Source organism: Thunnus maccoyii, chromosome 4, assembly GCF_910596095.1.
Source record: "Thunnus maccoyii chromosome 4, fThuMac1.1, whole genome shotgun sequence".
NCBI classification, from domain to species: domain Eukaryota; kingdom Metazoa; phylum Chordata; class Actinopteri; order Scombriformes; family Scombridae; genus Thunnus; species Thunnus maccoyii.
The window spans coordinates 22,094,345-22,109,192 of record NC_056536.1 but is presented as its reverse complement, the minus strand read 5'-3'; the positions used below and the strand labels follow the sequence as shown (position 1 = coordinate 22,109,192).

The window sequence follows — 14,848 nt, the reverse complement described above, 5'->3', positions numbered from 1 at the left end:
CTAGTATGACAAAGATACACATAGAAATATGCATACAATTAATCAAACATACTGTATGGTATTGTATTTTTAAATTAGCAGAAAAATTCACAGTAATGACCAGAAAGGCGATTAGCAGAGTGTTTGTGTCGGACACTGTTTAGTGTGCAACCAGAGCAAGTTGAACATGAAATGGAGATGACGATAAAACATTTATCTCATTGATTGAACAACATCAATAAATGCACTAGAGGGCACTGCTCCCTCATTCAGTGCACCAAAGTAGGAAACAAGGATGATGGAAAATCTTCTGGTGTGGTATAACAATGACAATGAGGAGCAACAGACAACCCTCATTAATTAATAATGACAATCAAACTGGTTGAATGAAGAAAGTCAGTTAATCAAATGCTAAATTAAATGCTGTTTACTTGACTGCTCATGAAAGACTTGAGTGCAATGGTGGATGCATTTCTTACTCACTTGAGGCCATTTCAAGTTCTTCATATAATAATGAATCAGAGGAAAAATGGCCACATCAAAGATGACATATACCGTATGGCTGTGGAGGAGAGTTCAGGTGTCTGATCTCAGGAGATTTGCAGCACTTTTCTGCCTCTGTCTTCTCTGCAAAGAGAGAGCAACAGATCAGAGAGAGGAGGGATGGGGAGGCGCTAAAGGGGGTTGCAAGTGTCACCAGGGTGATTGTTCAGTTGGAAGAATGGCATCCACATTCCCACGAGAGGGCTATTAATAGTTCTGCTTCAGAGGACCTCAAAACTCCTCGCTGATCATCAGCGTCCTCTCATGTTAGACCCCTACATAGCTTGTTTGTTAAACTTAAGGACTGAGATGGAGCTAGAACTGTAGGAGCCACAGACATAGGCTACATTATGTATATACATATATATATCAGTGTACAGATACATATATATATCAGTCTACAGATCTGCCCTGAGTGGAGCTGTGTGTGTCATCAATCTGGTTCTCTGCTCGTCTGGCTGTTTCCACGGTTACCAATGATAGTTGTGGAGGAGGAAAAGGATAGAATTGTGATGTTGGTTTGTCCTCTGAAAGGTGCTTTGTCACAATAATGTTGAAGAAATTAATAGTTTCGGACACAAATATTCTTCAGGTATTTAGCAGATAATTATGCAAAACAGATGTTCTCAAACAGCTTTCATATTCTTGTGTTAAGCCACTGAAGTGTATAAAACGAGCATTTGCTTGGGCTCTAATTGGGGTTTCAGTGACATTGCTGAAACACAGTCTAATTAAGGCTTCCATTTTAACAAGCAGTTCTGCTGGGGTCTGTGCTGTGTTGACTCTGACTCACCATCTGCTGGTCCAGAGAACCACAGACACACTTTAGCTTTGCTCATAGCAAAGAAAGTCATGGCACAACCAAACATTGTTATAATTGAATGTTAGGCGTGACGCCTGTGGTTGGAGACAGATGTGTCGGCAAGGTTAAAGCTGTTGAGGTGGGTCGGAGCTTTGAGTCAGATGAGGCACACCCTGCTGTGCATACATGTGCTCAGCAGACCCGCCAAACCTCCTGGTCCGAGCTGTCTGGAAAAGAACCATGACATCGGGCTCGAACGTCATCAATGCCATTAAAAATTGAAGCATGTTCAGCTGTCAGCATTTGTGTGTGTGTGTGTGTGTGACTGTGGTTGAGCATTTCTGTCTGGCCAGTGTGTGGGGTCACTCTCGGGCAGAGAGAGTAGACAGTGCGAGGTCACATGTGACTGACTGCTGTTGTCTAAACTTTCCTGTTTGTCCACTAGGAACAAATGTTGTGTTGTTTAGGCACCAGACCTCTTTGTCACTACTTTTTCACTGTTTCTCTCTAGTTCCCTGTTTTCTCTGTGCCTGCAGCAGTGCAAGACAATGATTTTCTAGTAAACGAACAGTGGTTGGATTTTGTACCAGTTGTTTTTCTGGAGGAAATTTCTCTGAGAGCCTGGAGAGGTCAGTGTGTTTGTAGGTCAGGTTGGGGAATGTGAAGGTCAGGTCAGTAGGTGAGAGGACCAAAAACATGCTGACTACATGGATGTCTATAGGGGCAAACTGCACAATAAGGCAGGATAGAAAATACCTGTTTGTAAAGAGAGAGGGAGCAGAGAAAGAGGGTGGAAATAAAGAGTGTATGTGACTTGCAAAAATAGAAAGAATACCTGTGTGTGTTCTTAGTCAGTCAATGCGTTTTGGCCTGTGGACTCCAAACGCTGTGATGAAGACGTTGACAACCACAATGATAAAAACCAGGCCTGTGGCCAAGTTTTCCATGATGTTCAGCCTCCAATGCTTTTGCTCATCATTCAAGTTCCATCGAACTGTGTGGACAAAACCAGGAAATACAATTTGACAACACACAAACACACACTCAGTGAATGTCTAATCAAACATAAGCAATCTACTTTATTCTGGGACTCAAGCCAAGTCATGATGACACAGATTTGCCGTCAACTATAAATCCATATACACATAATTCTAGAGCTCTATTCTGGAGAGCTGAAAATGAGTGATCCAATAAAAACGTATCAAATATTTCACTTTGACAAGGGTATATGAGGATAAAGGAGTAATATGATTCAGTTTTTCACAGAACAATTAGTTAGTGGAACCAAACCAAATCAAGCTTTCATTCTATCTTATTGAAACTTGTCATGATTAATGACAGAAATGACAGCAAATGATGAATTATGAAATATTTTGTCCTTAACAATTGTAAATTGGAAACAATTTACATTTACAGCCCAAAAAACATACTTAACATTGTGTTATCACCTTGATACTTAATGACTTTTCTGAATTTTTTGAGAAGTCCTTATAACTTTCTGCTTTGAGAACGCACACACAGCGAGGTGCAAACCAGTGTGAGCTTCAATGCAAGTCCATCAAAATTAAAACACATTGCACAACTTTCCAGTACAGCATGCTTTATTCACAAAACACTTTTAGCTGTTTCATCATGGTGACCACCCTGATGAAGGCGGGGTAGGTGAAAGCATTTGGTGACTAAAGCATCCTGTACTGGAGAAGAGTTGTGTGACATGTTTTAATTAATGGGAATTGCTTCTAAACGTGATTTTGAACCGATGACCTGTTTAATTAGAGAGCCCAGCTGTAAAACGTGGTTAAATACAATGGATTTTCATATGCTCTAATTGGTGTTGACAGTACTGTTTATACAGCACTACGCCTTTCAAATCCCAAATAAATCTCTTTGAATGTCTGTTATTGGAGTTTTATATGAGTGTGTTCATGAGGTGCAGGAGGTCAAACAGAAAGTTCTCTGAGGTGTGATTGACCCCAAACATAAGTAATGACACCAACTAAGATACTGTACTGTATATATCTTTGTCTGTGTATGATTTTTTGGCATATTCATGAAATGAATGAGTTGGAAAATTAAGGGATACCACTTCGATACTTTTGTGCATTTGGAATTTTAATGAGGTCAGAAGAAAAGAGAAAAACATTTAAAGGAAAATTTTGGTTAATTATTTGATTTTGGGTTATTAACTTCATGTAGAATTCAGTGCCTCCAATATATAGCTGTCAAACAAGGAGAATATAATTTTCAGAAATATGCATGGCATTGATGAATCGACAAAACATCTGTTGACTGTTTTGATATCATTAATGAAAGAAAGTAAAAGTTCATCACCTTTTCACCTGCGGTGTAATTAAAAACAGACAAAACAGTGTTTATTTTCCACTAAACATCCAAGCACTTTACTATTTTTAGGAATTTACCTATCATTGTGATTCAATCATCTACGTCAAACACAATACAGGGAAGAGTGAAAACTGGTCAGTGGAAGTTTGTCATTCCTCATCATTCCAGTTGTGCAATATGATGCAAAAACAATTAATCAGCATTTTTATCGGCATCATCATCACAAAGACAGGCCTATTAATAATTGAGGAAGTGTGTGTGTGTGTGTGTGTGTAGGAGGGAGTATACAGTAGCTGTGACTCCACATGCACATGTTATGTGTACGTGCATGTATGTGTGTATTTGTGAGAGATTACCAAAGGTTAAACGGTGTAAGGACCCCGCCTGACTGTGTGTGTGTCTGATCTGCATGGGTGGAGTGGGGTTGTGTGTGTGTGTGTTGGGGGGGGGGGTGGTATGTAGGCCACTTACATCATGCACCACTGGCTCCATTAGACAGAGCTGGATCCACGGGAGTGGGAGGTGGGGACGGGGGGAGAGAGGGCAGAGGGGTTCGGAATATTCAAAGAAAATGAAGGAGGAAGAAGAATGAAAAGAGCGACGAGAATGAGATGTGTTTGATATTCTGGTGGAGACAAGGGGCGCTGTTGGGGGGGGCTGGTGGAGTCAGACGATGTGGTGGATGGGGGGGGGGGGCAGGCGTTTATGAATATGTGATGACTATCACATGCTGACTGACCTTCTTTCAGACACGTGACCCTTGGCTTTTGATTTTTATTTATTTACACATATGCAAAAGATACAAATTGATATATACAGCAACAACAGAAAAATGTGATGGAAGGATAACGTTGCAAAGAGAGAAACAAACCTTTTACAGCTTCCTTAAAATGTGCTGAATCATACAAGTGGAATAATTGTGGAACCGATGAAGAGTAGTGTAGAATAATTAATATCATTGTAAGAGACAAGCTGTTTTTTGTAAGTTCTGGTGACTCCAAGATGGGAAAGTTTATGAAGAAGGATGGGATGATTTGAAAGCTTTAGATAAGTCTAAGAAGATTGCGGTAGTACTCCCCTTTCTCTCTCTCTTGAGCTTTATAGATTTCATTAAAAAGATAAGAGACAGCCATAGAAGTAAAGTAGTTCTTTCTAAACCCATATTGATGCGTATATAAAATATTATACCTATCCAGATGATTCAAGAATCTTTTTCCAACACTTTGCTATTACAGGTAAAAGTGTTGTCCCTGTAATTGCTATTACAGGGACAACACACAGGGACCTTTTTGTAAGGAAAGATTGAGAATGTGAGTTAAGGCTTTAGTATCAGATCCTGAACCAATTTCAATAGACTACCAGGGATAATATCAAAACCAGGAGATGAATCTTTTAGATTAAACTGGACCTTCTGGACCTCAGCCTCTGTAACCAAAGAAAATTGAAAATCTTTTATAACAGGAGAATTCATTAACACTAAAGGATCATTTTAACCAGGTGGAATCTTATAAGCCAAGTTGTCTCCTGTTTCAGAATAGAAACTATTGAATTTATGGGTAATTTCTTGAGGCTCACTAATGAGACAATGAACTTAAATTCTTAAACTCTTATGGTAGTTGTGTGGATATTTTGTTGTTGTTAATAATAGAGTTAATAGTTTGACAACAATAAGCCATATTATCTTTATATTTGGACAATATGGTGTTAAAGTATTGTTTCTTATATCATTTGATAATATGATGGGGGTAATATCAGAAAAAAGAGGTGAAAGCCCTCTGAAGATCACCCAATTAAAGGATATCTGTCCACTGATGTTTGAAAGATCATATGTTGGAAATTTGATGTATTTGTTTCGTTAAAAATTATTTTATACTTGGGAGTTGTACTGTATGTTTAGAATTTTGACATTGTTGTGAGGCTACCAGAAAAATCGGACAATGATCAGCAATATCCGTGTACAAGACTCAAAGTGTACAGATTTCAAAGCTCTATTTAGAACATTAGCAAAAAGGTTATCAGTCAGTGTAGCTGTTTTTTTTCAGTCACTCTGGTGGGGACTTCAATCAAAGGATGAGTATAAAGTATCAATAACATCTGTGGTTTGATTATTATCCTTGCAATTGATAATGTTGATGATAAAATCACCCATGAAATAGCAGCATTTCCATTCTGTGGAAACAATGTGAAAAACATGTGATTCATCAGTGATGAATTTAGAAACAATTTGGTGATTGATAGGTACACCCAGTAAGGGTATTCATAGGGGTGTGCCCTACAATATTTTATTCATAATTGATTATTTTTAGATTATTATTGTTATTAGTAGTAGGAGTAGTACTAGTAGTGGGAGTATTAGTAGGGTAGTTATGTATTTGTGATGCTGACTAACTTACTTTATTTACTCATGTTAGAGCTTACATGGGTCATTGTGTCCTGGCTAAAGTTCACTGACCTGCTGTTCAGTCTGTTAGAAAAATAAAAAAAACCCAACTAATTTGCACCTTTACATCTCATCCTAACACATCTTCTCATCTCAATGGACCTGTTTTTCCATCTCCAGATGTATCTGTCAAATTCTGACATCTTCAAAATCACTGGGTGTGTAAAGCCTTCTTTTCTTCTTGTCTATTTACTCCAAGACATGCATGGGCATGTACATTGACACACAGACACATTTACGCACATATACAAACCACAGAAAATAACTAACCTCCACCTCTCGGCTCCCACAAGTGCTGACAGCAGCACTAAAACCTTAGTGAACTCTGACCTGGTGTCAGGCCTGGTTACCATGGTTACAGCTAGAGTCCAGCTGGTAATGGGTTGTTTGTCAGGAGCCAGTGGACTTGACATTGGTGTGATGTGAGGTGTGGGGGGAGTGGGATGCATTGTAGGGCAAAAGGTGGCATATGGTAAGCTTCAATCATGCTGAGGGACAGGATGGAGAGGATGAAACAAAGGGCAAGTCAAGGTTGAGAGACAACACAGACACCTCTAGTATACCAAAAGGGATAGGGATCTGTTTATTTTCTCACCTATGAAGATAAGCAGAACACCCACTGTGACCTGCAGACAGAGGGAGATGCTGATTAGGGTGATGATGGGGGTGTAAAAGGAGATGTTGTTTGGCCCCTGCTCCAGCACAGCCTTTAGCTGGGTGGCGTTAGCCATCAGTAGAGCCACATCCAGCATGCTCACAGCTGCGCTCTTCTTGTTGGCATAGTGGTTCATATTTAGAGGAGCAGGGCTGTTGGGCCAAGCATCTGGATGGGAGGCCTAAGGGGGGAAAGAATACATGAGGAAGGGGAAAGTAATTGGCAGAGAGATAATGTTTATAGCTTTGAGATAAAGCCTAAAAGAGGAATGCTTGGAAATCAACTGAAAGGCATGCTCTGGCCTGCATTTTGTTTTCCCACTAGAGCAACAAAGCAGCATGTTGATGAGGCTAGCAGTGCTTTAGTGCTTCCTGTGCATTGACGGTGAGGATCTGGTTATCATTCTGACCTAATTAGCACGACAAGCAGCCATTACAGAAGAGTGACCTTTGAGAACAGACCCATTAGTAGCAAAGCTATACTGACACACTGGTAACATACCCATTAAAACATGGTGAACATGAACAAGTCAGCATACGCAGTGGTCAAGGCTTGCCATTACATACAGTGTGGTTTCAAATGGTCACATTCAGTACGCACTTCTCCTTTATCTTTGCCAATGTCAAAGCTCACTCAACTGCACTCTTAACACACTGTTTCACAAGTTTCAATCAAAGCAGTGCGTCTGACTGTCTGTCTTGTGTTAGTAAACACATTGGTAGTGAGTAATACTGTGACGATCAGTCATGTCCTGCCTGTACTGCTGTCTTTCAGAGTATGATTACAGAGTTAGCTGCATAACTGCACTGACTAAAACCCAGAGCAGCTCTTTTTTACATAAGCAGTTTACTTCATTAATCCTGCTTTCTGAGACAGGCTCTTCCTCTAAGTACCAATATTTTTTTCTATGTATATCGAGCAAGCAGCAAAAAAAAAGCACTTAAACACAGTTTTGCATTTATTATATTACATGTACTGTATAGCAGGGTCTTAGGGAGGAGAAAATGAATTTAAGCTATATCCCATATCAATGATCAACAGGTGGTAACCAAAAGTTTAATATCAATTTTATATGTCCTATTGATTCTTGTGTAGGTGATGATTATGCAACACAAGATTAGCTAGATTGTGTGTATGTCCACTCCATCCCAGTGGACTCTGTACTGTCAAGAGAAAAACATGTACTGGGCCAGCAGGTGCTGGATAAACACTCTGTTTTCTGACAAATAAGAAATCATTCTCTTTTAAAATGATGAAAATACATCTTCCCTTAGAGCGCTGCTGCTGAATGAACATCCGCTTGGATCTAACTGTTCAGCAATGCTTGGCAACACCTGAGCACCATCGCTGAAGATTTAGTACTGTCAAGGCCAAAACCCGCACACTCGTACTCTCTGCGAACATGAAATAATCAGGAGTCTCTTCCTCAGAGCTGAAGCCTTCCCTTTTTTCTCACACAACACACCCCTGCAGCTGCAGAGAGCATAGTTTGTCAGAGATTAACCAAACCACAGAGCTGGTACAAGCTGTCTTCCCTCTGCTCCGGGGATAGAGACAAGGGAAAAGAAAAAGCTGAACCCTCTAATTTGCTACAGGGTAGGATACAGCTGAATTATAATGTCTTTAGGAGATTCACAACAATCAGCTGGCATGGTAAAGTTGATGTATGAGGGGGAAGTACAAACTGAGTAGTAGGTGTGGTTGTGGGGGTTGCAGAAGAACTAGTTCTCTAGTTGTAGTACTTATTCTTTTTTTACAGTCCTGTGATAGCTACTCGACAAGCCATGTTTAATTCTCAAGTTCTTCATCTAACCGTGTACCTATCAGTTTAGATTTTTAATATGGCATAGCTTCATGTGAACACCGAAGACATCCTTCGAAAAGCGTCTCTGTGGGCTTCCGCGAGATCCTTTTCACTCTGAGCCATAATGCCCGGTGGTACAACTCATAACAAAGAATTGAACAGTTCTTGAAAACATGTTTACCTACACTCCACGGGAAAAGCAATGTGGTGCAATGAAGTGCCCTTGTGACTGTGATTTATGCCAAACGCCACAAACGGCACACTGTCATGACATGTCAGGGTCAGCCATTCTGCTCTCACACACTGACACATCAGGCTTTTCAAAGACAGCCCTTTATCCCCGAGTCAACAGACCACAGTGAGATAATGCTTGTTGTGAGATCACAGGTTAGAAACATGCAGTCAGTATGTCTAGAAACACAGCAGATGAATTTCTCCACAATTCACCCACAAACATCAAGAACCCCTATTACATACTGACTATACTTTAGTATTGTGTATACACGAGGACAAGACGAGAGGCCACCTACTCCAGAATGAAGTTTTCTGTTAGGATAAATCCTCCTGTCTACTCATATCATATGGCTGAGAACATAAGATAACAACTAACAGCTGAAGAGACATGTAGAACAAAAAGATAGTGTATATAGGCCATGGTAATATTGTAAGGGGGGGGGGACATGTAAAACATGCTGCATGTGCAAAAAAACAACCTACCGGATGCATCTGATCCATGCTTTCATTTGAATATCACTTCAAACTGAAAAACACGGAAGACAGCCTGAATTTGCATACTGTATTTGCACTGACTTTTGTTTGAGAAACAGAATGCTTGTCAGTCACCCAGCCATTACAGATCCATTGTTATCTTGCAAAATCTGAAATGAAAGGTTCTCATTAAGTCGATGGCTCTGTACTGTACTGGTTCTAAGTTTTAATGCTTATTTTTGTGATGAATTATTCACACTGCATTCCTTGTCTGAAACAGACTCAGGGGGAACACCGAAGGGAGAGAAAGGGAGGAGGATGTGGAGGGGAGGGAAGACAGTGAGAGATAAAAAAAAAAAAGTTGTCTGAATCTGTTTTAACTCTCAGATATGTGTCAGAGTGGAATACCAGATAGATTCATGCAATAATATTTGACATATCCTGCTTTCTGCAGAACCAGATCAGGTGTTACAAAAATATAATACAGTGTGTGGATGAGAGAAAATGATCCGAAGGAAATTAGATTGTCAAGAAATTCATAAATAGAGGACTTTTAAAAAAATGATTAATGTGGACCAAAGTGCTAAACTGAGAAGTTAAAGTTCTCCTCCACTCAAAAATGAGTTTCGGTTATTGTTACCTCAGTTGGATGTTTGAGCTTCACTGTGCAGAATGATGTATGTGTGTGCTGTGTTTGACACTGGAAGGCTGTTTTTACATCCATCAACTGAAAGTGGAAAGTTTCTCTCTGCTCCTTGTAAATCTGATTTCTAGGGGTGGGCCTGTGAGCAGATTTTATGACAACTAGTTTGGAGACTAATCCTGGTCCAATATTCAAATTACACATGTGTGATGTGGAAACTTGAAGTCTCCAGTGCACATACACTGAGAATATTCACTGATTCTGGATTTTTCCGGATTTCTCAATGAGGGAGAAAGAGTCGATGTCATTTTAAGGATTAAATGTACTTTTGTTTGTTGAAAAACCATATCAGATACAAATTATTATTCCAGGCAGAGTATTTCTATATATCATAATCCATGTCTGAAGAGAATCTTTATGATCCGTTTAAACAATCTGAATGACTTGGTGAATGAACAATAAATGGATGGAATGGCTGATCATAGCCATGATAAACACATTTTATGTGGACTGAACAATAAGAAAGAGCCTTTTAAAAAGTAATTGCAGAGAAAATCTGATGTGTGATTCTGCTCCCCAGTATGGGTGTAACAATGTAAAATGCAATGTTGCACAGACTTTTTTGGATCCTTGACAAAAATCTGAGATGTGAGAGTTGATTCAGATGTCTTGAAACATTCAACTTTTAAGTTTTACCTGGACTGTGGAATGATGAGGAGTAATTGTGCAGAAAAACAAAGGGGCCTGGAGGTAAAAATACATTTAAACTGATGCCAATTCATGCAGTGCTTTAAAAAACAAATAAAACACTGCTTACTTTCATCCACAGCTACATCACCACCCTTTCACTCATGAGTGAATAAAGATGTGTCCCATCATAAGTAACTATCCAAATGTCTGCCCCGAAGCTACTTGGAGTGCAACATCATATTGAATTTATAAAATCAAGAAAGCCAAAGCTACAGGCTGTGATTTTTAAATTCCTGAGATTTAACCCAAACCTTAAACTTATGTGAACCATAACAGCAGTTGGAAGTGGGAGCAGTTTTGTAAGGCCAAGTAAAGATTTGGCTGACTTCCAAGCAAAAGAAATGAACTCATTCAACTTGCACATCTCATCTTAAGATTTTTCTCTTTTTCCCACATCGTCACACTCACTGATTACAGTTAAGCTAAGTACCTGCATGACAGTTACTGTAAGCTGCCACTAAGTTCTATATCTGACATGTAGAAAGCTCTTTGCAGCAACAATGCAAGACACCACTTAAGACGTAGTGAGAGATGCATTTATTATTTAGTTAATTGAACTTGCTGCTGTTCAGCAACATGACAAAAAAGGCAAATGAACTCAGATCTGTAACTGCATGGGTGTGCGTTTCCCTTCCTTTTGTTTTTTTTTTTTTCTCATACATCAGCACTTCTTTGCTCTCCATCCATCATGTCCAATCAGCAGCCTCTCTCTCTCACTCACCTCAAACCCTGGCCCTCCTCCAGATGAGGATCGACCCAACTGTAAATCTAATTTCCATGATTCTCTGTAGGGCTTTTAGTTTTACAGCCTCACACGGTGCAAAGCAAACATGGCTGTTTCAGAGCCCACTCCGTCCCGCTATGGCACTCAGAAAATGAAACTCTTTCTCATTCCAGACAAAGTTGCAGCGTAAAGCCTGCTGATTATCAAGAAAGACAAAAAGACATGCTCAAGAATGTGCTAGTGCTGTACTGCAATCAGACTGGTCATCAGATTGGTTTTGGATTTCAGCACAACAAAGGCACAGATATTAAAAGCCTGTGGAAAGTCTGCACGCAGGATCTCCACTCCATAAAACAACCACGGATTTGATTCCACTCTTGTTGACTCACAGTGTCGGGAGACACATTGTAAATGAGACCAATTGCTCATTTTATTGAGCGTAAGGGTATTACATTTTGCATCTGTTGGCTGAGCTCTGGCAGTCACAAGGAAGTGTCTCTGGCTGCCAGGGTCTCTCTCTCTCTCTCTCTATCTCTTCCTCCTCCCTTCTTCCTCAAACACACACATCTATCTGATATTAAACACTGCTATCAAGACAGTGACTATAGTGATGACACAGTGAAGCCCATTTCCTTTCCTTGTAAAACTGGATGCAGCTCTACCATATATTGTAATTACTTGTCAAATGGCAAATTCAATCGCCACATAAAACACAATTAATACTCCTGCAACAATTTAGCTGTGGCATGACATAGGCTGACATTATGCTAAAGTAAAACTGTGTAGGCTTGTATTTGTGTGGGCATTTTGGCCGGTGAAGTGGAAACAAAGGAGGGCATTCATTATTTAGAAAAAAAACATTATTAAGAAAAAAAAGCATATAGACTGCAACTCTTGAGGTCTCTCTTGTTTCTATACATTGTGCAACCCACAACTTATAATACCAATCTATTTTACTTCACAAATTGGTCACATATATAGCCTAGTATGGCACAATACAGGATCAACCTGTTTCCCATATAAAAATGGTCTCCAATATCTTACCTCAGTCCCACTTCCCCTGTTGCTGCTGCTGCTGATGTTCATCATTTCCCCATGCATAGGCTACTGCACCTCAGCTGCAGGCTGCAGGGAGAAACTGAGCTGCAAAGTGAAAGAGTAAAGAGAGGATGGGACCTGAAAGCATATAACCTAATTTAGCTGTGGCATGACATAGGCTGACATTATGCTTAAGTAAAACTGTGTAGGCATGTATTTGTGTGGGCATTTTGGCCGGTGAAGTGGAAACAAAGGAGGGCATTCATTATTTATGAGGTCACTCAGGTGCCAACAGTACTTCGCTCCTCAACTGAACCAGACTGTCATCTGACCCAGCATACCTGTAACAGACATGAGGATTTCAAAACACTTTCTTTTGTTGATTAATTTCTGTATGGACATGCAATCTATCAATCTATATAGAGTTTCTTTTGTGTCCTTCCCTCGTATAGATGATATACGTGTATGAAAATGCGGAAAACATACAGGGTGGATACTTTAACATGAACATCATACACTAAATTGCCACAGCACTGGAAACTATGGCTCTAGAAATTAGCATGCAGGTGAAGCAACACCTCTTTGGCTAAATCCCAACAAAAAATTACATTGTCAGCTAAACAATGTTGGTATTACTGCATGGCTGCTGCAATGAATTCCATTATATTTTCTTGTTGCAATGGGACATGTGTCCATCTCCTGGCATTTATTTGACACTTGTTGGATTTCTCAGTGGTTGGATTATCCCCTATGTATGAATTTACATTCATTCTCCACTCTCTCTATTGTTTGCAAGAAAGCAAGAATTAAAACCCCACTTTAGGCAAAAAAAGAAAAAAAAGCATATAGACTGCAACTCTTGAGGTCTCTCGTTTCTATACATTGTGCAACCCACAACTTATAATACCAATCTATTTTACTTCACAAATTGGTCACATATATAGCCTAGTATGGCACAATACAGGATCAACCTGTTTCCCATATAAAAATGGTCTCCAATATCTTACCTCAGTCCCACTTCCCCTGTTGCTGCTGCTGCTGATGTTCATCATTTCCCCATGCGTAGGCTACTGCACCTCAGCTGCAGGCTGCAGGGAGAAACTGAGCTGCAAAGTGAAAGAGTAAAGAGAGGATGGGACCTGAAAGCATATAACCTATTTGACAGAGTAGTTATACATGCAGTTTTTCCATTAGGGTACCACAGCAACAGTGATGACTTTTTTTTTTTTTTTTTAGAAGATCCTGTTGTAAGGCAGGCTGCTGAGCTCTGTTTGAGTGATTGGATGAGTCTGAGAAGGGCGTGAAATACAGTTTACTGACAATCACAATTACAAGGAATAATTCTGACCATTTTTCAATCACTTGCATTTATTCTAATCTGTCTTTGTTGGTCTTTTGATGTGAGATAAGTGTCACTCTTGCTGTTTAACACTACAGCAGTATGAGTAGGCTCTTCACTGTGTCCCAGCGTGCTGTTTGATTGGACGGTCGCTCCAGTCGTTACCAGGGGCGTGGAACCAAGCGAGCTGAATGGGAAACACATTTCTGAGCCTCACCGGTGTATTAACCTTAATGGGGAGAGACGGTGACGAGCGATAACAGTTGTCCGCGTAAATTAATTGGCGAGGTGACGACAGGAAAACTAAAAAAATTTCCCCGTGTCGTAAAGCGACTCGAGTGGTCGCCAACTACACGCTCCGCATACAGCAGCAGCCGCGAAGAAACAGCGGAGCGACTCAGCATCGAGCTGCTGTATCTGCAACCGGGGAGGAGAGAGGGATGCGGGCACTTGAAAGGAGATAAATACAACGTATTCGTGATTTTATTCAAAGTCAGTATGGGGTCCGTGTTCAGTTAGCAAAGACGGAGTTGAACCTGAAATTGTTTGCGGTCGTTTGGTAGCTCCTGTCCGTGAAAATGAGGATAATATGCAGATAGGGCGTTTTTAAAGTCCACCTTTTGTCGTGGACAAGCGGCTAACGTTAGCGAGGTTTCTCCCAATACTGGACCGGGCAGGTCTGTTTCTGCTGTGTATCGTTAGCGTGAGTTTAGCCCAGGTTTGTTTGGTCGATTTTCTTCGCTTTTTGAACCAGGTGAGTCGTGTCCCATCTCTGTTGAATATGTGAAAATGCTCATGTATGTGAATGGTGACTGAAAATGAACACCAACAAACGTTAAGCTAGTTCTGAATTGTCAAACTTAACGTTAAAGCTAACTTGTGTCGCTCGCTAGTTCACCTGGCCGATGATGGCTCTCTGCTAACAATTTGGCGTTTTGTTTTAACTCATGGGCTTGTCTTTTCATCCACCTGCTTTTATTGACACCAACTAACTCCAACTCTATTATGACTGCTATGCAAAAAAAGAAAAACAATAGATAGCTTTTATTACATCCTACATATTGGGGATTTTTGGATTTT

General features: G+C 40.1%; 2 protein-coding genes across 14 annotated transcripts in view; one reads left to right on the top strand and one right to left on the bottom strand.

The window, feature by feature from the left end:
• Positions 1-6: 6 nt before the first annotated feature.
• Positions 7-14,753, bottom strand: LOC121895625 (ninjurin-1-like). Of its 7 annotated transcripts, none has more exons than XM_042408975.1 (5): positions 13,437-13,524; positions 12,436-12,534; positions 6,703-6,943; positions 2,160-2,318; positions 7-606 (listed from the first exon to the last, which is right to left on the bottom strand). In XM_042408975.1, the coding sequence occupies exons 2-4, from the start codon at positions 12,490-12,492 to the stop codon at positions 2,176-2,178; spliced, it is 441 nt and encodes a 146-aa protein (XP_042264909.1). In that variant the 5' UTR covers positions 12,493-12,534; positions 13,437-13,524; the 3' UTR covers positions 7-606; positions 2,160-2,175. The 7 variants fall into 7 exon arrangements, with proteins under 7 accessions (XP_042264909.1, XP_042264915.1, XP_042264914.1 ...); XM_042408979.1 differs by lacking the exon at positions 12,436-12,534 and adding an exon at positions 14,667-14,753 and having other exon boundaries at positions 8-606; positions 13,437-13,535; XM_042408978.1 differs by lacking the exon at positions 12,436-12,534 and adding an exon at positions 13,998-14,086 and having other exon boundaries at positions 8-606; positions 13,437-13,535.
• The window catches only part of LOC121895622 (serine/threonine-protein kinase WNK2-like), a 48,312-nt gene continuing 47,440 nt past the window's right edge, over positions 13,977-14,848 (top strand). For 3 of the 7 annotated variants that reach the window (XM_042408964.1, XM_042408965.1, XM_042408963.1), the window contains exon 1: positions 13,977-14,522. The gene's annotated coding sequence lies outside the window, so the exon portion shown is untranslated. The remainder of the gene's footprint in view (positions 14,523-14,848) is intronic. The other 4 variants (XM_042408962.1, XM_042408966.1, XM_042408967.1 and 1 more) reach the window with 4 other exon arrangements.